The following is a 25,216-nucleotide window of genomic DNA, read 5'->3' as shown; positions in this document are numbered from 1 at the left end:
GCCGGGGAGAAGATTGTCAAGCCATTGGCTTTCATCTTTATGTCATCATTGTCTACAGGAATAGTACCAGAAGACTGGAGGATAGCAATGTTGTCCCCTTGTTCAAGAATGGGAGTAGAGACAACCTTGGAAATTATAGACCAGTGAGCCTTACTTCAGTTGTGGGTAAAGTGTTGGAAAGGGTTATAAGAGATAGGATTTATAATCATTTAGAGAGGAATAAGTTGATTAGGGATAGTCACCATGGTTTTGTGAAGGGTATGTCATGCCTCACAAACCTTATAGAGTTATTTGAGAAGGTGACCAAACAGGTGATTGACGGTAAAGCAGTTGATGTGGTGTATATGGATTTCAACAAGGCATTTCATAAAGTTCCCCATGGTAGGCTATTGAACAAAATACAGAGGCATGGGATTAGGGGTGATTTAACGGTTTGGATCAGAAATTGGCTAGCTGAAAGAAGGCAGAAGATGGTGGTTGATGGGAAATATTCATCCTGGAGTTTAATTACTAGTGGGGTACCACAAGGATCCATTTTGGGTCCACTGTTGTTTGTCATTTATATAAATGACCTGGATGAAGGCATAGAAGGATAGGTCAGTAAATTTGCGGATAACACTAAGGTCGGTAGAGTTGTGGACAGTGACAAAGGATGTTGTAGGTTACAGAGAGATAGATAAGCTGCAGAGCTGGGCTGAGAGGTGGCAAATGGAGTTTAATGCGGAAAAGTATAAGGTGATTCACTTTGGAAGGAATAACAGGTATGCAGAGTACTTGGTTAATGATAAGATTCTTGGTAGTATAGATGAGCAGAGAGACCTCGGTGTCCAGGTACATAGATCCTTGAAAGTTGCCACTCAGGTTGATAGGGTTGTTAAGAAAACATATGGTGTGTGGCCTTTTATTGGTAGAGTGATAGAGTTTTGGAACCATGAGGTCATGCTGCAGCTGTACAAAACTCTGGTGTGGCCACATTTAGAGTATTGCATACAGTTCTGGTCACCACATGATAAGAAGGATGTGGAAGCTTTGGAAAGGGTTCAGAGGAGATTTACTAGGATGTTGCCTGGTATGGAAGGAAGGTCTTATGAAGAAAGGCTGAAGGACTTGAGGCTTTTTTGTTAAAGAGAAGGTTGAGAGGCGACTTAATTGAGACATAAAAGAAAATCAGAGGGTTAGAAAGGGTGGACAGTGAGAGCCTTTTTCCTCGGATGGTGATGGCTAGCATGATGGGACAAACCTTTTAATAGATATAGGACAGGTGTCAGAGGTAGTTTCTTTACTCAGAGAGTAGTAAACCGTGGAATGCACTGACTGCAACAGTAGTAGACTCGCCAACGTTAAGGGCATTTAAATGGTCATTGGAGAGACATATGGACGAGAATAGAATAGTGTAGATTAGATGGGCATCAGATTGGTTCCACAGGTCGGTGCAACATTGAGGGCCGAAGGGCCTGTACTGCACTGTGATGTTCTACGTTCTAATGTTCTATGTTCAAAAAAGCAGTGGATCCAGCACCGATCCTTGTGGCACTCCACTGGTCATAGGCCTCCAGTCTGAGAAGCAATTCTCAACCACTATCCTCTGTCTTCTACCTTCAAATCAGTTCTGCATCCAAATGGCCAGTTCTCTCTGTATTCCATGTGATCTAACCTTGTTAACCAGTATACCGTAAGGGACCTTGTTAAACACCTTAATGAGCTTCATATAGATCACATCCATCCACTCTGCACTCATCAATCCTCTTTGTTACTTCCTCAAAAAACTCAATCAAGTTAGTGAGAAATGATTTCCAACACACAAAGCCATGTTTGCTGTCCCTACTCAGTTCTTGCCTTTTCAAATACATGTAAATGCTGTCCCTCAAGATTCTCTTCAACAACATGCCCACCATCAATGTAAGGCTCACCGGTCTACAGTTTCTTGGCTTTTCCTTACCACATTTCTAAAGTCGTGACACTATGTTAGCCAACTTCCACTGTTCTGGCACCTCACCTGTGACTATCGATGATCCAAATATTTTAGCAAGGGGCTCAGCAATCATTTACCCAGCTTCCAACGCCATTCTAGGGTACACCTGACTAGGTCCTGGGGATTTATCCACCGTTATGCATTTTAAGAAATCCAGCAGCTCCTCCTCTGTAATATGAACCTACCTCCATCACACTCAGGCAGTGCATTCCAGACTCCAACCACACATTCTATGAAAAAGCTTTTCCTCATATCATTTCTGTTTCTTGAATTATTTATTTTAATCTGTGCCCTCTCATTCTCGATCTTTTCATGAGTGGGAACATTTTCTCCCATTTGCTCAGTTCAGACCTCATGTGATTTTGAATACTTCAATTAAAATTCCTTTCAGCTTCATCTTCTGCAAGGAAAATAGTCTCAACTTCTCTAAATTATCTTCTTAACTGAAATTCCTCATCCTTAGAACCATTCTTGTGAACCTCTTCTGCACATTCTCAAATGTCTTCATATCACTCCTAAATCATAAAAGTCATTGAGGTCGACGGTACGGAAAAAGGCCTTTCAACCCATTGAGTCTGTGCTGGTCAAAAACAAACAAGGACCTACAGTGCAACTTTGGATGTGAAAAACTAGCTGAGCCCAAATTAATGTCTTATACAAGTTCAACATAATCTCCTTGGCCTAGTATTCTATGCACCGATTGATAAAGATAATATATTAACTGCACTCTCAACCTGTTATACCACTGTTAATGGACACACCCAGCCATGTCACTCTGCACCTACGCTCTCTTTAGCATCATATCCTTTATTTTCTATTGCCCCTCCATGTTCTTCCCCCCCAGAATGTATTGGTTCACACTCCTCCCCATTGAACTTCATCTGACATCTATCTGTCACCAATTTGTAAATGTGTTTTGGAATTTCTACACCATCTGTTAACGTAGCTTCTCTTGTTCCACTGCTCAGCTCATTGAAAATCTTGTATTTTGCTTTCTCCACAGAAATCCTGATATTTGTTTAATTTATTTAATTAATTTTCTCTCGTGGATTTACAAAACTAACTAATATTGTTGACTGGGGCCCTGGTCTTTTTTTCTCAATTTTCCTGATGCATAAGAGGCAATTTCTATTTATTAACATATCTCTAATGCAGTAAACTTCCTGCATAACTTATTGAATTCATTTTATCTCAACTATTACTAAATTACTTTAATTTTACTTTGATGTGGTTCCTGCCATTCTGTGGAAAGCTATTTTAAATTTCATTTGATACAATTTTCCTGCTCTATTTCCAATTATCCTGTCCTCTTTACACTTTTTCGCCACTGTCTCTTGCAAACCTCTTGTCCTTTTCGCATCTCTCTTTTGGGCTCCTCCTCCATACTAGCTTTCTTTCACTTATGTTCTAACCTCAATCTTACTGGTTTCTCATTCACATTCTTCTTGGGATTTTCTTTCCTCTTCTCTGATTTGTCTTCCCATCTCATCCTCTTTTCCCAATCTTTATCTGCTGCCTTTTTTTTCTGACATCCTCATCCTCTTCCCACTTCCCATCCAGTACCCTTCAGCTTCTCTTCATCACTCTAATTTTTCTCCCGTTGCTCATCCTCTACACCACTCTCTTCCTGAGAGCTCTGATGAAAATAATAGTTTTAATAACAGTTAAGAAACAAAAAGAGAATGAAGACAGTACAATAACGGTTAAAGAATGTGTGTTAGACAGTACAGGTAAAGTGAGATTGCAAGCATTGACTTTGGGAATCCAAAGGTCCCTGTGGAACTAGGAAAAGAAGGGGGATATACGGGAGAACATTGATGAGGTGACAGGGAAATATATCCTGAACCCCTTTCACTCTAAACAGGCTAGAAGGCAGCTTTCTTCTTACGCTCCATTTTTAATGCGATTGTTCACCTGACAATTGTTCCCAATGGTCACATCTATCCGACAGAGTCCACTTCAACATTCCTTTGGCCACTATTCAACATTAAAAGTCATGATGATAATGTTCTCATTAAGATCTTTGATAATCAACATCCAGTTCTTTGGACAGCATTAAATTATTCACCATAACGTCTGTCTTGGGCATTCATATGTGATGCTACTGTAATGACCACAGCATGGTTGGTGAAAGGCTGCTAACTTTCAGTGGAGAGAACCAGCGGTCATCTTGCATAACAATCTGAGTAGTGCCAGGCTCTGAAGCCTGACTTCAGACAGCACCACCTTGTCATAGGTGCCAGTTTTCAGCTAGTTAGTTGAGAAGACCAGACTGGTGATGGTAACATGAGGGCTGTTCTGGAGTACTCTGTCCAGTTCTGGTCTTCCTGTTAATATGAAGGATATGAAGCTGGAAAAGTCTCAGAAGAGACTTACCAGGACATTGCCGGGAATGGAGGGTTTGAGTTATAAGGAAAGGCTGGGACCTTTTTTTCACTGGAGAGTAGGAGGTAGAAGGGTGACCTTGTAGAGGTTTATAAAATCATGTAAGGTATAAATAAGGGAATGGCAGATGTCTTTTCCCTAGGGTAGGGGATTTCAGGATGAGGGGGCATATTTTTAAGGTGAGGGGAGAAAGATTTTTAAAATACATAATGAGCAATATTTTTACACAGAGAGCGACTTGTGTGTAGAATTAACTTGCAGAGGAAGTGGCAGATTTGGGTAGTTACAACATTTAAAAGACATTTAGATGATACATGAATAAGAAATGTTTAGAGGGATATGGGCCAACCGCAGGCAGGTGGGACTGATTTAATTTGGAATTATGGTTGGCATGGACTGCTTGGATTAAAAGGGTTGGATTCTGTGCTCTATGACTCTATAAATCACAGGGTTACTGCCACTCACATGGAGCAGCATCTCACCAACCTGCTGGAGGCCAGATTGCTCACCTGGTCTAAAAGGCTCCAATACCCATCCAGATGCCTTTTAAATGTTGTAATTGTACCAGTGTCCACCACTTCCTCTGGCAGGTCATTCCATATACACACCATGCTTTGTCTAAAAAAGTTGCCCCTTAGTTCCCTTTTATATCTTTCCCCTCTCACCCTAAACCTATGCCCTCTAGTTCTGGATTCCCCCACCTCAGGGAAAAGACCTTGTCTATTTATCCTATCCATGTCTCTCATGATTTTATAAACCTCTCAAGGTCACCCCTCAGCCTCCGACGCTCCAGGGAAAACAGCCCCAACCTATTCAGCCTCTCCCGAAAGCTGAAATCCTGCAACCCTAGCAACATGCTTGTAAATTTTTTCTGAACCCTTTCAAGTTCCACAACATCCTTCCAATAGGCGGGAGACCAGAATTGCAAGAGCAGAAACTATTTAGGAATCTCCTCAAAATCTTCCTGAAGGGAATCCCACTGACTCATGGGCAACCTTCATTTGTCGGTGAGGCAAATAGAGACCAAAAGGCCTGTGTCCATGACTCTATGACACTAAGCCCCTTTTGAAAACGGAACTGCAGCCAGGTTGGGAACATTGAGTTGCATGAGAGCAAACATGATTTCTTGTCATCAATTTGAGCTTCCACTCTGTCATTCAGTCACTGAGTAGCTGTGCAATTGTTGTGATGAAAGCTGAGATGGCACTTAGACTCTTCATCATAACTGAATCTGTTAGTGCTTGCAAGGAGCTGGCTACCAATTCCAGAGTGCAAACAATGCTAAGCTCTAAGGTCTCTGAGCCACATTGGATCCAGGCATCTCCATGGTCCTTGAGAGTTATCTAACAAGCTATCTAACAGGCTTGCCAAAGTACCAAGTGTCTTGGTTTGCATCTTCATCAGTGTTCTCCAATAGGCTGTCCTATCAATGGCCTATGAGTCCACATTGTAAAGCTTCTAGGTGACCTCATCATCTAAAGTAGTGGCAGACAGACTAACTCTTTACTCCTGCCTGGACAGCAGTACACTCATGCCTGGTGATTGCCCTTGTACTGATTCCAACTCCCTACCACCCTATGAGGTACACATAATGTCAGAATCTAAATCGATGATGATCAAAGTCAAATGAATTGATGGGTACTTCCTCACAACTGTGACACTGCTCTCTCTCTGTTCCTCTTGGATGTACAAAATTGTAAGGGGCATGGAGGGGATAAATAGGCAAAGTCTTTTCCCTGGGGTCAGAGAGTCCAGAACCAGCGGGCATAGGTTTATGGTGAGAGGGGAAAGATATAAAAGAGACCTAAGGGCCAACTTTTTCATGCAGAGGGTGGTACATGTATGGAATGAGCTGCCAGAGGAAGTGGTGAAGGCTAATACAATTGCAACATTTAAAAGGCATTTGGATGGCTATGAATAGGAAGGGTTTGGAGGGATATGGGCTGGATGCTGACAGGTGGGACTAGATTGTGTTGGGATATCTGGTCGGCATGGACGGGTTGGACCGAAGGGTCTAATTCCGTGCTGTACATCTCTATGACTCTACTGTGGTTTGCTAGGAGCAGGTCTTGGGGACCTAAAAACATAACAGAAGGAGGAAAGGGTTGAGGTGAGGGCAGGGGGAATCGGGGAATCAGGGAATGCCATGAGGTTGGGTATGAGTATGATGTCCATGGTTGCACCATCTGCAGCATTCACTTCATATCCAAGATAACAGCTTATGGGTGCAGAGGGAATTGAGAAAAAGCCAAAAGCAGGAACATATTATCATGCTCCCCACAACACTTGAGTGTGTTACATTCTGTTCCTGTTTGACTCTGTTGCATGAGACAATTCCCTGAGTTTTTATTTCACCACAGAAATTTTGTACGCTTAATATTTTGATACTTCTTTCGCATCAGGTTGTAAGACTGCACAACTCAGGAGCAATAAGTTTCTTTGTGCGTCAATTCCATTTTAATGAGATAGAAAATTCTATTAACATCTGTTAATAATCATAAAGCCACATGATGAGATGACGTTTCAGACTATTTAAAACTTAGGACAAGTGGGTGAATATCGATTAATAGAACTGAACATGAATGATTATTGCCTAATAAGAACGTTTGAAGGGCTTGTGTAATTCATCACTGTTTTGAGAAACCTAGGCAATCTGCAGGTAGCTAATCTGATTATTTTTGTAGGAAAGGGCAGGGGTGGTAGAAAGAAAGATAAAGGCCAGAGGAAAGAATCATTGGAAGGTTTGCATGTAGAAATGATTATAAGAAATAATTTCCAAACCTCTGTGTAAATATCTATGCTTGAATTTTGTAAATTCTCAAAAATACAAGAATTAAAAATAATAACATAAAATTCAAAAAATATGCAAAGGTTAGTTTTAATTTTAAAAGAAAAAAGACTGGTTATAATGTCTTGGGTGTGCACGACATCTTCAAAACATTTAAACTTGTAAAAAAGAATATGACAAAATTGAGAAGTTAATTTGTATTTTGAAACAACTCCAATTTCAGAAGCAGGAGCATTGCAATTCAGTATTCTTTGCCAATATTCCTTTGAGGCTAGTTCTGTGACTCAAATGCTATGCATTTACATAATCTGAATCTTCCAACAGAATTACATCAGGAGGCAAGCTGAACAAAAGCCAAAAGCTATCACTAATACCAATAATGTAGATGAACAAAATTGATAAGACTATCAATGCTTGTTGTTTAAGATTAGGTTTCTCAATAGTTTGAAACAGTTTTGTAGTGAAAACAGATATGTGGCTAAAACAAACTGCTTACAAAGTAGACAAAGGACAATTAGTCACATGTGGTGAATTGAGCAGCTGCCTAATCTGGTGACATTTGAGTGTTGTTTAGTCAGCAAGATTAACCTGACATAACAATTAGTCACTTCTTTCCACTTTATAAAAATTAATTCATGATTACCCAACTTTGATACATCTGGGTTATATTACATTTTAATTTTTCTTTCAACTTGCAAATGTCCTTTCCTCTACTTCATGCTTTTCTATTTGGTTTTGCAATCTCCTCTACATTGGGGAGACTGGGCGCCCCCTAGCAGAGCGCTTTAGGGAACATCTCCGAGACACCCGCACCAATCAACCACACCGCCCCGTGGCCCAACATTTCAACTCCCCCTCCCGCTCTGCCGAGGACATGGAGGTCCTGGGCCTCCTTCACCGCTGCTCCCTCACCACCAGACACCTGGAGGAAGAACGCCTCATCTTCCACCTCGGAACACTTCAACCCCAGGGCATCAATGTAGACTTCAACAGCTTCCTCATTTCCCCTTCCCCCACCTCATCCTAGTTTCAAACTTCCAGCTCAGTACTGTCCCCATGACTTGTCCGGACTTGTCCGACCTGCCTATCTCGTTTTCCACCTATCCACTCCACCCTCTCCTCCCTGACCTATCCCCTTCACCTTCTCCCCCACTCACCCATTGTACTCTATGTTACTCTCTCCCCACCCCCACCTCCTCTAGCTTATCTCTCCATGCTTCCAGCTCACTGCCTTTATTCCTGATGAAGGGCTTTTGCCCGAAACGTCGATTTCGTTGCTCGTTGGATGCTGCCTGAACTGCTGAGCTCTTCCAGCACCACTGATCCAGAATCTGGTTTCCAGCATCTGCAATAATTGTTTTTACCTCTTCCTTTCTGTGTCAGTTTCAGTTTAAAACAGAGTTGATAGAATGGATTAGAATACAGGGGAGGCCATTTTGCTTAGAAACAATGATCCAATTAAAAGGCTATTCAATTGTCCCTATTTGTTGCTCCTTCACTGTTTTACCCAATAATTTCCTTGGAGTCCAGTTCACTTGTCACAGACCCTCTTTCAACATTTCAATGTCTTATTTCTCAAATAATTTCTACGCTCATTTATAGACCTTCCATCCTTCTGAATTTTCTGTTTCATCTTCTTTTCTTTTTATCTGATTAAATCAAAGTTAACGCAACAGAAACCTGTTCTCCCAACCTATTGCAGTATCTTTAGCCGAATCTCATCCCATTTAACACATTAATAGCTCTGTGATTATTGTCTCCCGATCTAAAGATGCAGTATCGGAACTACCTGCACTGGTAAAGCATTGCTCTTCCAAATGCTTTCTGCATAAAAACAATTTTTTCACACTTCAGTTGCAACCTTAAAATTATAGTGACCCCTCTCCTTGCTAAACCAAAGAGAATAAACGATAAGACCATAAGACATAGGAGCAGAAATTAGGCCATTCGGAGCATTGAGTCTGCTCCACTGACAGGTTTTTCAACCCCATTCTCTTGCCTTCTCCTCATAACCCTTGATCCCCTTAACAATCAAGAACCTATCTATCTCAGTCTTAAATACACTAAATGACCTAGCCTCTACAGCCTTCTGTGGCAATGAATTCCATAGATCCACCACTCTCTGGCTGAAGAAGTTTCTCCTCATCTCCATTCTAAAGGGTCTTCCTTTTACTCTAAGGTTGTGCCATCGAGTCCTAGTCTGTCCTACCAATGGAAATATCTTCCCAAAATCTACAATTTCAGTATTCTGTAAGTTTCAATAAGATCCCCCCTCATCCTTATAAACTCCAACAATTATAGACCCAGAATCCTCAAATGTTCTTCACATGTTAAGCCTTTCATTCCTGGGATCATTCCCGTGAAACTCGTCTGGACCCACTCCAGAGCCAGTACATCCTACCTGAGATATGGGGTCCAAAATTGCTCACAGTATTCTAAATGGGGCCTGGCCAGAGCCTTATGAAGTCTGAGAAGTACATCCTTGCTTTTATATTCAAGTCCTCTCAAAATAAATGCCAACATTGTATTTGCCTTCCTAGCCAGGAAATCCATTTTTCAAGTTAACCTTAAGAGATCCCGGATTAGGACTCCCAAGTCCCTTTGCACTTCAGATTTCTGAATTTTCTCCCCATTTAGAAAATAGCCCATGCCTCTATTCTTCTTACCAAAATGCATGACCTCACACTTTCCCACATTGTACTCCATCTGCCACTTCTTTTGCCACTCTCCTAACTGGTCCAAATCCTTCTGCAGCCTCCCTGCCTTCTCAATACTAGCTGTCCCTCCACCTATCTTTGTATCATCTGCAAACCAAGCCAGAATGCCCCCAGTTCCTTCATCTACATCATTAATGTATAAAGTGAAAAGTTGTGGCCTAAACACTGATGCTTGCAGAACATGACTAGTCACTGGCTGCCATCCTGAGAAAGATCTTTTTATCCCAACTCTTTGCTTTCTGCCAGACAGTCAATCTTCTATCCATGGTAGTACCTTGCCTTTGACACCATGGGCCCTTATCTTACTCAGTAGCCTCCTCTGTGGCACCTTGTCAAAGGCCTTCTTGAAGTCCAGGTAGATAACATCCATTGGCTCTCCTTAGTCTAACCTGCTCGTTACCGCCTCAAAGAATTCTAGCAGATTTGTCAGGCATGACCTCCCCTTGATGAAACCACACTGACTTTACCTTGTTTTACCATATACTTGCAAGCATTCAGAAATCTCATTCTTTACAATTGACTTTAAAATCTTACCCACAACCGGTTCCTTCACCTTAAAACCTCTTACCAAGTCTGCCTAATTGCACATTGCTAAATCCAGAATTGTCTGTTCTCTACTGAGCTCCGCCACAAACATCTCACTCTTTCTTACTCTATCAAAGCCTGTCATGATTTTTTAAAAAAACTCATTCGATCCAGTGCCATGTCTATAAGACAGACAGAAATCCAGAAAGAGTTCAGATAAACTAGGTTAAAAATCACAACACCACATTAAAGTCCAACAGGTTTATCTGGAAGCACTAACTTTTGAAGCACTGCTTCTTCATCAGCTGGTTGTGGAGCAGAATCGTAAGACACAGAATTTATAGCAAGAGGATTGCAGTGTCATGGAATGTAATATTGAACAAATTTAGCTTAAGACTTTCATTTTTTAGAACGATCAAGTTAATTTCAGTTCCTTCAAATGTAAATTCCAGAACTTTATTAAAGTTACATTCTTAAAATAACTTTTACAATAGGTGCCATCTCAGCTCAGACAATGTATTGAAGGTGTGAGGTTAAACTCTGTCTGTGTCCCAAAGTTAGATCAGACTGATTCTATCTCTAAGGTGGGATTTAAAGAATCTTACATGGATTTATGCAGTTTTTGAGCAAAAGAAAATGTAATTCTGTAAGTACAAAGAGACCCCACAAACTTATATGTGTGTGCATGCAGGGGAGACCAATTGAGTGTATGGATGTGGGTGTGTGTGAGTATAACGGGATATAAGTCTGTGAGAGGGTATGTGTGTGGGTGTGAGTGGGGGGGGGGGGGGGGGGGGTTGTTGGTGTCAGCATATGAGAGAGAGCTTGTATATGAGAGAGGGTCTGCATGAGTGTGTGGATCCGTAGGAGTGCTTGTGTGCACATGTGTGACAGTGTATAATGCAGTGGGGTTGCCTGTAGTGTGACATGAATCCAAGGTTCCAGTTGAGGCCATCCCCATGGATACCGAACTCGATTATCAGCATCTGCTTGGCCACCTTGCGTTGTTGCCTGTCCTAAAGTCCACCTTGGAGGATGGTCACCCTAAGGTCCAAGGCTGAATGCCCCGGATCTCTGAGTGGGAGGGAAAACTCCTGCCTAGTGATTGTTGTGCAATGTTCATTCATCTGTTGCCATAGCCTTTGCTCAGTCTCGCCAATGTACCATGCCTCAGGACATCCTTGCCTGCAGCGTATCAGATAGACAATGTTGGCCGTGTCACATGAGTACCTGTCGCATGGGTGGAGTCCCCACATGTAATGGGGGTATCCATGTCAATACTCTGACACGTCTGTCATGACAGGGTTATATGGTGTCGTCCTGAAGATCAGACAGTTTACTATGAACAACGATCTGTTTGAGATTTGGTGATTGTTTAAAGGCAAGAAGTGGAGGCGTGAGGAAGGTCTTGGTGAGGTACTCAGCCTCATTGATAATATGTTGCAGGCTGTGAAGAACATGGCGTAGTTTTTTGGCTTCTAGGAAGTACTGGACAACGGTTGTAGCTCATGTCTGTCTCCTGAGGAGGTCATTATGATTTCTCGCTGTGGCATGTTGGACCTGGCAGTCGATGAATTGAGCATTATACCCAGTTCTTATGAGGGCATCCTTGAGACCTTCCAAGTAGCCTTCACGTGATCATTCTAAATATGAAACACTTAAGCTAAATTTGCTTAATATTACATTTCATGACACTGCAATCCTGTTGCTATAAATTTTGTCTTATGATTCTGCTTCACAATCACCTGATGAAGAAGCAGGACTTTTAAAGCTAGTGTTTCCAAATAAATCTTTTGGACTGTATCCTGGCGTTCTGCGATTTTTAACTTTGTCCACCCCAGTCCAAAACCGGCATCTCCAAATCAGATAAACTAGGAGGGAGTAAGATTGATTAAAATGCAAAGTTGGCGATTATGAAGCGATCTCAGGAATAGGGAATTCGACGTTTCGAGCATAAGCCCTTCATCAGGAATCGAAACGTCGAATTCCCTATTCCTGAGATGCTGCCTGGCCTGCTGTGCTTTGACCAGCAACACATTTTCAGCTGTGATCTCCAGCATCTGCAGACCTCATTTTTTACTCGAAGATTATGAAGTGATGTGTTGTAACTTCCAGCATATTCCGAAAACACCTTTATTAAGTTAAAAGACAGGGAGTGGTTGGTGCTGAGCTCTGCACTCTGTGTCATCTTCATTTCCTCCAAAACCTCATCAAACACCCAGAAACGAAAATGTTTGGAAATATGTTTCTCCTGTCACTGGGCAACCCCTGATTGCGGATTTGGTCAGTAGGAGTGAGTAATGCCAGCGTGACCAGCGCCTGGTGTACTGAAGAATGGTTTTTAACAGGCTTGCATTTCAAACTGCAAAAACTAAAATTATGCACTTTATAGCATCCTAAGTTAAATCCGTTAACAGAAAGACGAATTGACTCGATTGTTGTGATAGTGGTTTGAACTATGTCTTAGAGCAGCCACCTTACTGAGCAAACGAAAATGGCAGCAAGTAAGTACTAATGTGAGGGGGGGGTGGAATTAATGAATCTTCAGAAGCAAGCGAATCCCTGATTATTTGAAAGGTCTTTTAACTTTTTTGGTACACTTCATTGAATAAAACATGCAAGCTTGGTTTTATTTTCGAATGCTTTGCGGTGTTAGGCCAAACAGTAAGAATCCAAACCGGTCTCCCCACCCTTCATGGGTTGGCTTTTTGAGAATGAAGGCGGGTCAGTGGGCGGAGAGTCTGAGTTTTGTAACAGTGCGCAGCTACACTGTAACATTCTGTCGCCACATTGTGATCAGGGTAGAAGCTGTGGAAGCAACACCGAGAGACTAACAATGAGTAAGCATGTGTGTGGAGGCACTAGCTCTGAGAAAACTGCTACTCCAGAGGTGCAGCAGATCGCTTGTTCGGTGAGTACAAGCTTTGCAGAAACAATGATGGTTCACCCAAACTGAGCAACCAGCGGTCGAAAGGTGTGATGCTGGAAAAGCACAGTTGGATTCCCCACCCTCCTCTAGCTTATCCACGCTTCAGGCTCTCTGCCTTTATTCCTGATGAAGGGCTTTTGCCCGAAACATCCGAATTCGCTGCTCCTTGGATGCTGCCTGAACTGCTGTGCTCTTCCAGCACCACTGATCCAGACAAGTAGCATCCGACCAGCTGGAGAGTCGACGTTTCGAGCATGAACTCTTCATCAGGGTGGCCTAAGGAGGGTGAGAAATAAGTGGCGTGTTGGCCTAAACACAGAGCTAACCAAATCCTTGCTCCTAAGAGTTAGAGGTCGAGAGGGAGGTAAAATGATAGATGAGTTTAGATAAGAATCTACGAATACTGGAAATCTAAAGTAAGGACAGGAAATAAACTCGACAAACTCAATTGGGAGGGCAGTATCTGTTTTTTTCCAAAAAAAGTCCGAAATATTAACTCTCGCGAAGTATCACATGGATTTTCAAATGATAGGTTCGAAAAGATTGAACTGCCTGGGGGATGGGGAATGCCAAAATTAGCAAAAGGTAAGGTGGGTGTGAGAGCTTAAAGTCAGATTGGCAGTATTTAAAACTGGTTTTCTCACTTTAAAAGAATGAATTATTGTACTACACGCCTCCCTCTCTACGTTACGTAACGTTTACAATGTTGGGGATTTTTAATTAACCTGAAATGCTGACCAGAACAGCGAAGGAATATTAATATTTTAGTTGTATTACACTATCTTTTTCAATCTTGATTTTTTGGATTTGTTGCAGATTTTGCTCACTGCTCAACATCTAAGTAGGAAATGTAAGCCTCTTAAAGAGGTGAACAGTAAAATTTACCTTTTGCCTACTCAGACAGATTCTTCAAAAATCATGATTAATGTGGTAGAAAATAAAATCAAATTGTACACAGAAGGAAACCATCTTGTATTTTAGTGCTACACCCACTTGATGTTTTTTGTAGTCTGGATACTGTAATGTGACAGACCATAATAATCTATTATGGAGAATTGGCATGTCTGGCCTGATCAACCATCGAGTCATGATCGAGATTTCTCAACCCCATTCTCCTGCCTCCTCCCTGTGTCCCTTGATCCCATTGCCAATCAAGAATCAATCAATCTCTGTTTTAAAGACACTGAATTACTTAGCTTCCAAAGCCCTCTAAGGCAATCATTTCCACAGATTAACCACCCTCATTTCCAGCAAATGCATGGAAGTCAGGGAGGTTTTGAGAAACAAAGATTGAAACCATTTTATCAGCCGTCACTAACACTGACCTGTTTTCCCCATTACCGGCAGAGCCAAAGTTTCCTCGAAGATTCCGGCATTACCTAGCCCTGAAGTAATATATTCATTTCTGTCTTGTATACCCTCATGATTCCACTGAGTTTACGTCATCCCTGAGACCCATCCATCTGTTCCCTCAACCCAATTCACGTGAAATTGTTGTACAACCAACTTCCCTTATTAGCTTCCACATTAGCAGAAATTAGATCATCCAGAACTGCTGCCTACACCCTAACCTGCACCAAGTCCTGTTCACCAATTACTCCTGTGCTCACTGACCTTCACTGGCTCAAGAAATGCATTAGTTAAAATTCTCATTTGTGTTTTCAGATCTGCCTGTGGCCTTGAACCTTTCTCTGTCTCTCATCTCTAGTCATGCAGCCATTCATGTTTTCTACACTTGTGCAATTCTGGCTTCTTCAGCATCTTGATTGTGTTCAGTCATTGATTACAAAGCCTTCAGTGGTCAAGACTTTGGTATTTCTTCCCAGAACTCTTTTGCCTGTCTTCCTCCCTCCCTGAAGACACTCCTTGAAACCTACTCCTGACCAAGGTGTTTGGTCATTTGCCTTCATATTTCCTTATTTAGTTGGATGCTAAATTTTCACTTTTGATGCTTGAGACTTTCAAATTGACATGACACAGCTTAATGTAATGGTGAGGGAGGGAAGAAAGGGCTGAAAGATGGTGTGAAATTAACTATTGATTTTCAAGATCAAAAAGTATTAAATTCAAATCTTCAAATTAATGTATGCTAACTCTATCCTATCATGTTCTTTGTACTGCCTTATCCACATCACCATTCAGGAATGATCTACTATGGTTTCTGACATCAATGTTATTCAAAATGCTAATTCTTTACATTATTTCATAATTTATTTCATAATAATTATTTCATAATTTACATTACCCTTTGTCTCTTTCATCCATGCCAATGTTTTCCTCCTTGGAGCTCTGTTTCTGAGCAGGTTTTTCCTCTGCATCCGATGTTGACCTTGCAAAAGCCTGTGACTCTCTCTCTCTCTCCTTCCTCCACCCCCCCAACACACTTTGGAATTCTTTAACTAAATTACTTGCCCTTTTTGCCTTTTTCTTGAACACCTCCTTAAAACTTATCTGTTTTAAAATGACTACACTTTGATTACAAAAGTGTTTTTGGGACATCTTGAAGTCACAAAAGATGTGACGTGAAATCAAATTAGCTTTTAATAACTGGTCTTGCAGCTCAGTTTTCATTTCTTTATTAAGCCTTAAGGGCTCTTGGACATTTTTTTGGCACATTCAGAGTACACTCTGTATAAATATAATTTGTTCTAAGTCCTTGATGATTCTCTCTTTTCCAGATGAAATCTGAGATCGAAGAAAAGGCAAACAGAACATATGATGTGTTTGTTGTAAAATCTTATAAGACTCAAATTGTATCTGGGATCAATTATTTCATGAAAGTAAGTTTGTTTGTGTTTTCAAATGTTTTGGATGTGTCTTACAAACTTTAACACACATGGTTTGTCTCCTGTGCGGTATGGCTGGATACCTTTTGTAGCCCCTCTAACATGAATAATATCACTTCAACCACCGGTTGGTTTCCATATGCAGCAAACTTTTATTAACCAGGACTAGGAATGTACCGGTACATCAAATATTCTGGTTGATCAAGAGGTCCATATAATCAATCTTAAAAACACACTAAATAATAGCATAATGCAGGGTAAATACATCACCTTTATACTTTATTTACAGCATAAGTTAATTAATATAACTTTGCCTTAAATAAAACTTAATGGCAGAGCATCTTCTCACCTGCAACTAACTACTCAGACATTGCAGAGATTGCAAAAATATAGTAAACTTCCAGTATTTGAGGCATGTAATATTTGCTGGTTTATAGAGTGCCAGTGCAAACAATGTTTGCTGTATTTGAAGACTTCAGCTTGGTTTAACTTTCGCAGTAACTTTATGCTTGTGAAAGCAGAGAGATGGAGGCACTTTAAGTACAACTATTTTACTGCTTAGTAGTTCCACCTCAATGACTTCCAATTCATATTGGGAAACTGGCTACAAAACTCCACTTACAGATTTGGTGGGTTTATGGAACCAGGTTGGGAGAATGGAGAAGAACTGGAAAGCTGCTTAGGCTTCTGATTCCTAGATCAGATGAATATTGAGACAAAAAATGCATTTAAGAATGTTGAGATTTACTATATACATAGATTATAGTTTTACTAACCTAACTTCTCTCTGTGTTAATTAGATCCATGTTGGTGGTGATGACTACATACATGTAAAAATATACGAGGATCTTCCTTGCAGGAGTAGCAAAAAGGAAGTATCTGATATCAAGACCAACAAATTACACACTGATGATTTAGTGTACTTTTAAAACAAATCTTTATTTTAAGTTGCTAGACTGGAGCAAAAGCAGTTTCTCAGCTTGTATAATCGCTAGCACTTTGTCAGTGCCATTATATCTTGTTATGGGGAAGTGATGGAGACAATTTATGGATGCTCTAAGTGTTTTTCTCCCCACCCTAATTCTAGTGCCAATTTAGATGTTTAATAAGTAAACTGATTTCCTTCTATTCCATTTCATAATTTTTAACGAATGGAAAATTAGTTACAATGGAAATTACTTTACCTTCAAAGGTTACGGGTGTGTTTGGAAAATCAAATTATTTAATCCAGAAAAATACAAATCAAGTAGCCAGAAATGTTGATTGGTTAGCTGGTTTTGCTCCAGCCTAGGTTTAACTATGGAGATCCTACACTTTAGAAAAGAAAATGCCTTTTTTTAAACCATTTTAATCCTGATGGAAAATGTTTGAGTAATCTAAATACAATGAAAACACAGGCAGGCCTTTTTGTTGTAAATCTTCATTTACTGTAGATTGAAATAAGAAACACATTCAAATATGCTTGTATAAGAATTTTGCATTGTAATAGTAAATAAATATTTCTAAACATTACACTAGAAAGCAATATTGTAAATTATTGTAAATTAAGGTACATGTATTCTTCCAGTTTGCTGACATTTTTTATTTTAAAAGCAACGCCTTTACTGAGGACAAAAGGAATCCAATAAGGATTGGATTGGTTTTACACTTGGCGCAACTGCTGTTCCATATTTTGTGTAGATCGTGATTTTAAATTCTCCTTTAAAATGACAGTTTTGTATTTTAAGTGCTTGTGCTAACATCCAAAGTGTGGATTTAATTTAAGTCCAAATGCTGGTGAGAGGAGAAAGTACACAACAAACACCACTGCTTTACATGATTTGGGATGGCATAGCAATTATGCATGTTCATTTTTCTACTGATTCAACATAGAATAGCTATTGCAGTTACTTGAGCACACTGCCAGTGTGCCATTGATGTGTTTCCGAGCGGTGAATAGTTTTGGATGAAACCACATCTGCCGTCCTGGTTGTATGTAACAGATATTGTGGCACCATTGAACGGATCAGGGGAGTTGTAGCCAATATCCTAGACAATGTTTATCCCTCAGAGGCTTCATTTTAATACAACAAATTCAGATATGTAGTGACAGTTGCCATTTAACCTAGAACAGGGGTTTCTTGTGCAAATTGCCATTGCCTTCAACTATGAAGATGTCACATAAGTGGGTTGGTTATTGTGTCAATCAAGCAACTGTTTGTAATTGGAATGCAATTACTGGTTAAGGTCTTTTAGTTCCCATCTTTATCGGTTTTGATTGTGGTTTATAAAAGTGAAACTGGTCAGATGATTTAATATGTTTAAAAGTCTTCTAGTTGCTTAATTGGTTCATTGTAAATCATCAGTCTCTCGAATTTTGGTAAGCGGTACAGTAGTCAATTGAACATTCAATTCAACATTAAATAGAAACTCATTTGCATTTATCCAATGAAATAACAAAGTTCATGATGTACATTGTCTCAAATAGACTTTTTGACAGGTAGAGGAAAGAAAACATTGGCTCACTGAGAAGGTAGAAGCATATCTCAGCAATAAGTTCCACTAAAACGTGAAATTACTGAAATTCCTCAATTAGAGGAAACATTATGGTCTTTCCTTACAGTAGTTAAGGAACAAATTGTTTGGGTATCAGTACAGTATCACACTGGCTGTTACTTTTTAAACTAAGTTATGCACTCCCTTGTGTCTCTGACCTTTTAATGACATGAGAACTGGACTTAAATCTTACAACATTATCTCTGCACTATTTTTTTGAAAATCTTGGAAAATTATAAATTCACAATCTGGAGAAACTCAAGATCATAGTGAGTTTGAAACATTAGCTCTAGTGTTTCACAGATGCTGTCAGACCAGAGTTTCTTCAACACTTTGTGGATGCTGGAAATCTGAAACAGTATTGTTTTTTTTAAATTTTAAAATCATTCCTGAGAAACATCCAATAAACTTTTTGCTTTTGGAAATTGTAAGTGCACAATCCAACAAAGGTTATTTTGATAGTCAAAGTTAAATGACAGTTTCTAGACAATTTCTACAACTAAAATTCTGGATTAAGGAATAGTTACTACTGAAATACATAAGTCTTTTGTGAATAGTCCACATCCATAATACAACCTTTTTATACTGCAGTTGCTGCAGATTTTTCTCAGCAATCTTTACCAAACATTCAGACCGACAGCAATGTTCTTTGGGTGTGTGGCGAGAGTGATAGTTCTTTGGAGAAGGTGTATCTAACATGTATAGTTGGTATTACATCTATGCACACAAGACTAAAAGCACCAGTGGATTTTTTTATTACTAATGGGACACAATCTCCAGAAATAAAACATTGTTTCAATATGGTTTCTTCAGAAGTTAGAACTCCAGATTGCACACAACAGAACATGTCCAATATTTAAATACACATGAATAGACAGGAACAGAACCATATTTTATCTAGATTTAAAAACTGTTGATTTGAGTTAAAACAAAAGGAACCTTGACATGAGTTCCAATAGAATCACTGTTTCCACAAATACAGTAATACAGATAGTGTTCCTTTTACCCACGGGTCAAGACAATTCATGATCTTTATAAAAAGTATTACTGTCAGGGCAGATTTTATTAAAGAGTTTCTAGATGGTTTTGGCATACACCACCCTCTCCATCTTGTTTATCTTTAATGGAAAATAATTATCACCCAAAACATGGCTAAGCAGACCATTATTGCCCATGTAACACTAGAAATTAAGATGAATAGCAAGAATGATTAAAAAATACCTTTAGATTTTGAACAGATCATTATATGTTTTGTAAGAAAGAGCAACCATTTTAAGCAGCACCCAGGCTCTGAAGGAACACTTGCCTGGGTATTTGGCATCAGGGAAAGAAAAAAAGTTTCTGGTGCCCCAGTCCCATTCAAACATACCAACCAGCAAGCTCTAAAGAATGCTGAATTGCTAGCAGATTTGGCCCCTCTTGTTTCTGCCCTACTGCATGAAATAAGTAACTTGAGGACTTTTTTTAAATTGAACACACAAGACATTAACCTGTACTTACAATCGAATATTTTGAACTGTAGATGAGACAGCCAGAGGGAAACATTTGCAAAATTTGACATAACTGTAAATGGCATTTTAACAACAAAGTCAGAGCAAATGTTTAATCCCTAGCCTGAATGGCACAGGTTCAAATTCTAAACTCTTAATGTCTAAATTAGAAATTAAACTCTCAGGCTTCTAAAACCGTCCAGCTTAATCACTGGTATTTGTACTGTGCACCTACCCGATTACCAGATATAAACCGAGCCAGAGGTTTTGGTAGCTGAGTATTTCCTTTCACTTCAACTCTTTGAGACAGTCTGAGTGACGTTGTAGCAATTCCAATTGTGATTAAATGGGAATCCAGTTCTGAAGGGTAGTTGTTTTTTAATAAAATGCAGCCTACAATTGAATAAACATGGAAACAAATAGCAAGTCTGATATCTTTTATTGCAAATTAAAGTTGGATTGGGCAATTTGACGGAGATAAAACTTGTTAAAATTGTCATGACATCACCAAAATTGTCCAATAATCCTACACGGGACAGAGGGAAAAACATTCTTGTAAATGAAGCTATGAAAACCTTCCAGATACTTTGCAACATCTGACATGATCTGTTTCATTATGCAATTAAAAAAAAGTTTAAACCATGCATGAAACTGTCTTAAGATATTCAAGATGGACAAGCATGTTTGTGTAAAGCTCACAAAGTTTACATCATAGTAAGTTTGTTTGAACCATTTTTATGGGCAATTTTAAGTTGTTGCTGGAACTGCCAGTTTCCCCACAATCATAGGTCCATCAAATTCAAAATGTCTTAATCATTATACCTATAAACGGTCCCTGAAATGGTCCACTGCACTTTACTCTCAACAACTATCATCTGATCCATACTTCACAAGCCACAGGCAGACAGGAATTGGCTTGTCTTCACAGTGCTTTCGTGTCACAGGCTGGTTGAGGGCTTGTAATGATTTCTGCAGCGTTCCTTGAAGACCTTGAAAAAAATAAATTGAAGTGATTACTCCAGAATTTGACTCACTTGTGTTTTATTTAGATGGGATGGTTGGATGGGGTAAATACTTTCTACAATACATCAATGACGTTATCGCTGCTGCTTCTTCCTCTTGTCTTGAATTGGAAAAAACTTGTCAATTTCACTTCCAGTTTCCACCCTGCTTTCACCTTCAACTGGTTCATCCGATTCTTCTCTTCCTCTACATTTCTGGGGATAGACTGGCCACCAATATCCACTACAAACCCATTTACTCCCACGGTTACCTCATCTATACGTCCTCACACCCTGCTACCTGTGAAGAGTCCATTCCAATCTCCATCACTGTGGCACCTGTTCTGATGATGTCACTTCCTATAGGAGGTCCTCAGAAATATTCATATTTGTTGTCCACCAAGGATTTCCTATCGTGGTTAATAGGGCCCATTTCCCACAACACAAAAGGATCCCCCACTCCTCACCAGCCTCCACATCCAACGGATCATAAGCCTCCTTCTCAGTCACCTCCAGACACTTAATCCCCTTCCCTCCATTGTCAGCATTTTGTAGGATTATTCACTATGGGACACCCTTGTCCTCCACTCCTCCATTTACCCCTCAGCATCACCTCACACCACCTTCCCATGCAATTGTAGACGGTGTAACCTCCTCACTATCTAAGGCCCCAAACACCTTCTAGATGAAGCAACAAATTATTTGCACTTTATTCAATTTAGTCTACTGCATTCGTAGCTCATAATGCAGTCATCTCTACATGGGGGAGATTAAACACAGACTGGATGACCACTTTGCAGAACACTCATGTTCTGCTCACACAAAAACCCAGAGCTGCTTGTTGCCTGTTGTGTCCCCTGACCAACACTTCTGTTGCAGGCTTGCTGCAGTGGTCCAGTGAGGGTCTATGCAAACTGGAAGAACAGAATCTAATTTTCTACCATGGGACCCTGCTGCCTTCGAGGATTCAATATTGAGCTCAATAACATGAGGGCCTGAACACCTCCTTTCATGTCCTTTATCATGACATGAGTTGCTTTCAGCTCAGCTGACATATTTTCACTTACTTATAGTCACTATTTTCAAGCTTTCGTTTCTCCCTTGCTTACCATTATACTTTCCTTTGTCTGTTTCACTCTCTCCTACTCGGGGCTCCATCTATATCTATCGCCTACTCCTTTAACCCCCAACCTCTCTATCTTCAGTACATAAACAACCTTTTCCAGTTACTATCGGTTCTGAAAAACGGTCACTGGACCTGAAATATTAACTCTCTCTCCACACAGTCTGCCAGACCTGCTGAATTTCTCCAACAAATTCTGTTTTTGTTTCAGATTTCCAGTGTCCTCAGTTCTTTGTTTTATTATAATTTGGTGGGGTGTCTCTGATAATTAATTCATTGAAAAGGGACACTTCAAAAAGGTTTAAGAACTACTGATCTAGGTGACAAAAGAAATTAAACAGCTTATATAATCATTTGGATGATGAATTAATTTTTATATAATTGTACTTTTTCCAATAAATAAATACTATTAAAAGAGAAATGCGAGCACAGTTCCTACCTTCCAACTTCTGTCATTGACAACCTCCTCAACATTTAATTCGGACTGCATCAATTTCAACTGAAACATAAACAAACAGACACTCAGAATGCAAATATAGAATACGTTACAGCAGTCAGAGTGATTTATAATATCACAGGAGGCCATTTGACCCACTGATCACAAAGCGTCTCACTCAGAACCTACCCTATCCCCATAACCTTGCATTTGCCATAACTAACCTATCTAAACTGCACATCTTCGACTGTGGGAGGAAACTGGAACACATGGAAGAAACCTATGCAAACACAGGGAGAATGTGAAAATTCCACACAGTCATCCAAGGCAATTGAACCCGGGTCCATGGTGCTGTGAGACAGCAGTACTAACCATTGTGCTACCATGCTGATAAGGTTTAAGCACATTAAAGAGATAGATTCAGTCCAAATTTTGTGCCTATCTACTGAGACACAGACACCATCATTTCTACACAGACAAGTACACTGATTGCACATATTTCAATATGTTTTATATAACCATACAGAGACTCCAATATCCTTTATCCCTCTGCATTACAATATTTACATAACATCTGAACAAAAGTACTTTGTTTAGGATAATTTTAATCAACCATCCTGTAAAATTCTTTCCATATATGATGCGCATTATAGAAATCAGAGACTTTTTGTATTGTCTCTTTCCTCCTCCCTCTCTTTCTGGTTCACATGACTAACAGTTGAGCTCTATTTACAATGCTGAACTTTGATCTGAATGTTAATAATCACAGGTAACAGAATGTGCTGAGTTTTCATTAATAAGTCAGGAGAAATACAAATGAACAAGGGCTTGTGATGGTCTTCTCCCATAAATAATTCTAATTGAGACAAAGTTGTTTTCATACAAGTGTTTTCTTTACTGCCAGCATGTCCTCTACAAAGTTGAAAAAGAGGAAGGATTTATTTGAGTTCATCATCAGAACCAGGATGATGTTGAAGCTACAATTAGCAGCTCAAGTTGTGCCAATTAGGGAAAGTCAGCCAGTAAGATTTGGTGGAAAATGTAATTGTGAGAACTTCAGGTAAGGGTAGAATTAAGGCCAGCTGAGAAATTCACTACAACCTGTGAACCAAGACTGTTGTTAAGATGAAAATGTGATAAATGAGCACGTAGAAAAACTACTACAGGTAACTCAGAATTGGTGGAATATTATGCCAACATAGATCATCACCTTCAGAATGGGAGAATATTGAAGAAAAAAAAAATACTTGTATGAATTCATCATTGAAATCTTGTCAATTTTTGCAAAGATTTGAATAATTTATGCATGGACATTGGCCTGAAAGAAGGTTGATTATTTTGATAATGTTTTGTAAACTATTAAGCCCTTATGTAATATTAATTTGTAATATTAACAAAGTGACAATAATACCTAGAGTTCACTTTAAAATGGAATTAAAGCATCTTACATATTCATTATTTTCAATTTAGCTTTGTACTTGTGAAATGAAAGGAGAGCCCCTTTAGTTACAACCTCTCATTTTATTTTGTGATCTTAGTATTCACAAGGGGCGGCACGGTGGCACAGTGGTTAGCATTGCTGCCTCACAGCGCCAGGGACCTGGGTTCAATTCCCGCCTCAGGCGACTGACTGTGTGGAGTTTGCACGTTCTCCCCGTGTCTGCGTGGGTTTCCTCCGGGTGCTCCGGTTTCCTCCCACAGTCCAAAGATGTGCGGGTCAGGTGAATTGGCTATGCTAAATTGCCCGTAGTGTTAGGTAAGGGGTATATGTAGGGGTATGGGTGGGTTGCGCTTCGGCTGGTCGGTGTGGACTTGTTGGGCCGAAGGGCCTGTTTCCACACTGTAAGTAATCTAATCTAATCTAATCAAAAAAAAGTGTAATTTCAGATTAACAAAATACATGCAATATGTTAATATATAATGATGTGGGGATGCCGATGTTTGACTGGAGTGGACAAAGTTAAAAATTACATGACACCAGGTTACAGTCCAACAGGTTTGTTCAAGCTTTTGGAGCGCTGCTCCATTGTCAAGTAACGAGTGGATTAGGATCACAGGACACAGAATTTATAGCAAAAAGATCATAGTGTCATGCACTGATGTGATATATGGAACAAACCTGGATTGCTGTTAAGTCTTTCACCTAGGTTTGTTCAATAGATCACATCAGTACATGACACTATGGTCTTTTGCTATAAATTCTGTGTCCTATGACTCTACTCCACTAGCTACCTGACAAAGGACCAGCAGTCTAAAAGTTTGTGTTTCCAATTAAACCTGTTGGACTATAACCTGGCGTTGTGTTATTTTTAACTCGATATACAATAACATTCAACTCACATTGGCTAGATTTGATAAAACTAAGAAGAGCATGTAGTGCAACACTTCCAACAGTATGTTCAGGTACTAACAACTCCAACATGAGGCCTTGAATGGTAAGGTACCACTTTAGTAAAGAAGTGAAGTCTCTGTGACAAATAGGTGATTGATGGGGGCTAATTGCCAAATAGAATATCAGGTGATGTTCAT

At 39.8% G+C, this 25,216-nt stretch overlaps 2 protein-coding genes across 4 annotated transcripts in view; one reads left to right on the top strand and one right to left on the bottom strand.

Annotated features, from left to right (window-relative positions):
* Nucleotides 1-13,139: 13,139 nt before the first annotated feature.
* LOC132821088 (cystatin-B-like) lies at nt 13,140-17,614 on the top strand. The gene is made up of 3 exons (XM_060833607.1): nt 13,140-13,298; nt 15,995-16,096; nt 16,903-17,614. Exons 1-3 carry the CDS (start codon nt 13,224-13,226, stop codon nt 17,029-17,031), a joined length of 306 nt encoding a protein of 101 aa, XP_060689590.1. The 5' UTR covers nt 13,140-13,223; the 3' UTR covers nt 17,032-17,614.
* A 948-nt stretch (nt 17,615-18,562) lies between these two features.
* mix23 (mitochondrial matrix import factor 23) overlaps nt 18,563-25,216 on the bottom strand; it is a 28,085-nt gene continuing 21,431 nt past the window's right edge. For 2 of the 3 annotated variants that reach the window (XM_060833605.1, XM_060833606.1), the window contains exons 4-5: nt 22,691-22,750; nt 18,563-21,116 (exon numbers count right to left, since the gene is read on the bottom strand). In XM_060833605.1, coding sequence (XP_060689588.1) covers nt 21,066-21,116; nt 22,691-22,750 — 111 coding nt within the window. In that variant the 3' untranslated portion in view covers nt 18,563-21,065. The remainder of the gene's footprint in view (nt 21,117-22,690; nt 22,751-25,216) is intronic. The other variant, XM_060833604.1, reaches the window with a different exon arrangement.

Source organism: Hemiscyllium ocellatum, chromosome 12 (genome assembly GCF_020745735.1).
Source record: "Hemiscyllium ocellatum isolate sHemOce1 chromosome 12, sHemOce1.pat.X.cur, whole genome shotgun sequence".
In the NCBI taxonomy this organism is placed as follows: Eukaryota; Metazoa; Chordata; class Chondrichthyes; order Orectolobiformes; family Hemiscylliidae; genus Hemiscyllium; species Hemiscyllium ocellatum.
The sequence above is the reverse complement of the archived record's forward strand: the minus strand, read 5'-3'. Positions and strand labels throughout refer to the sequence as shown.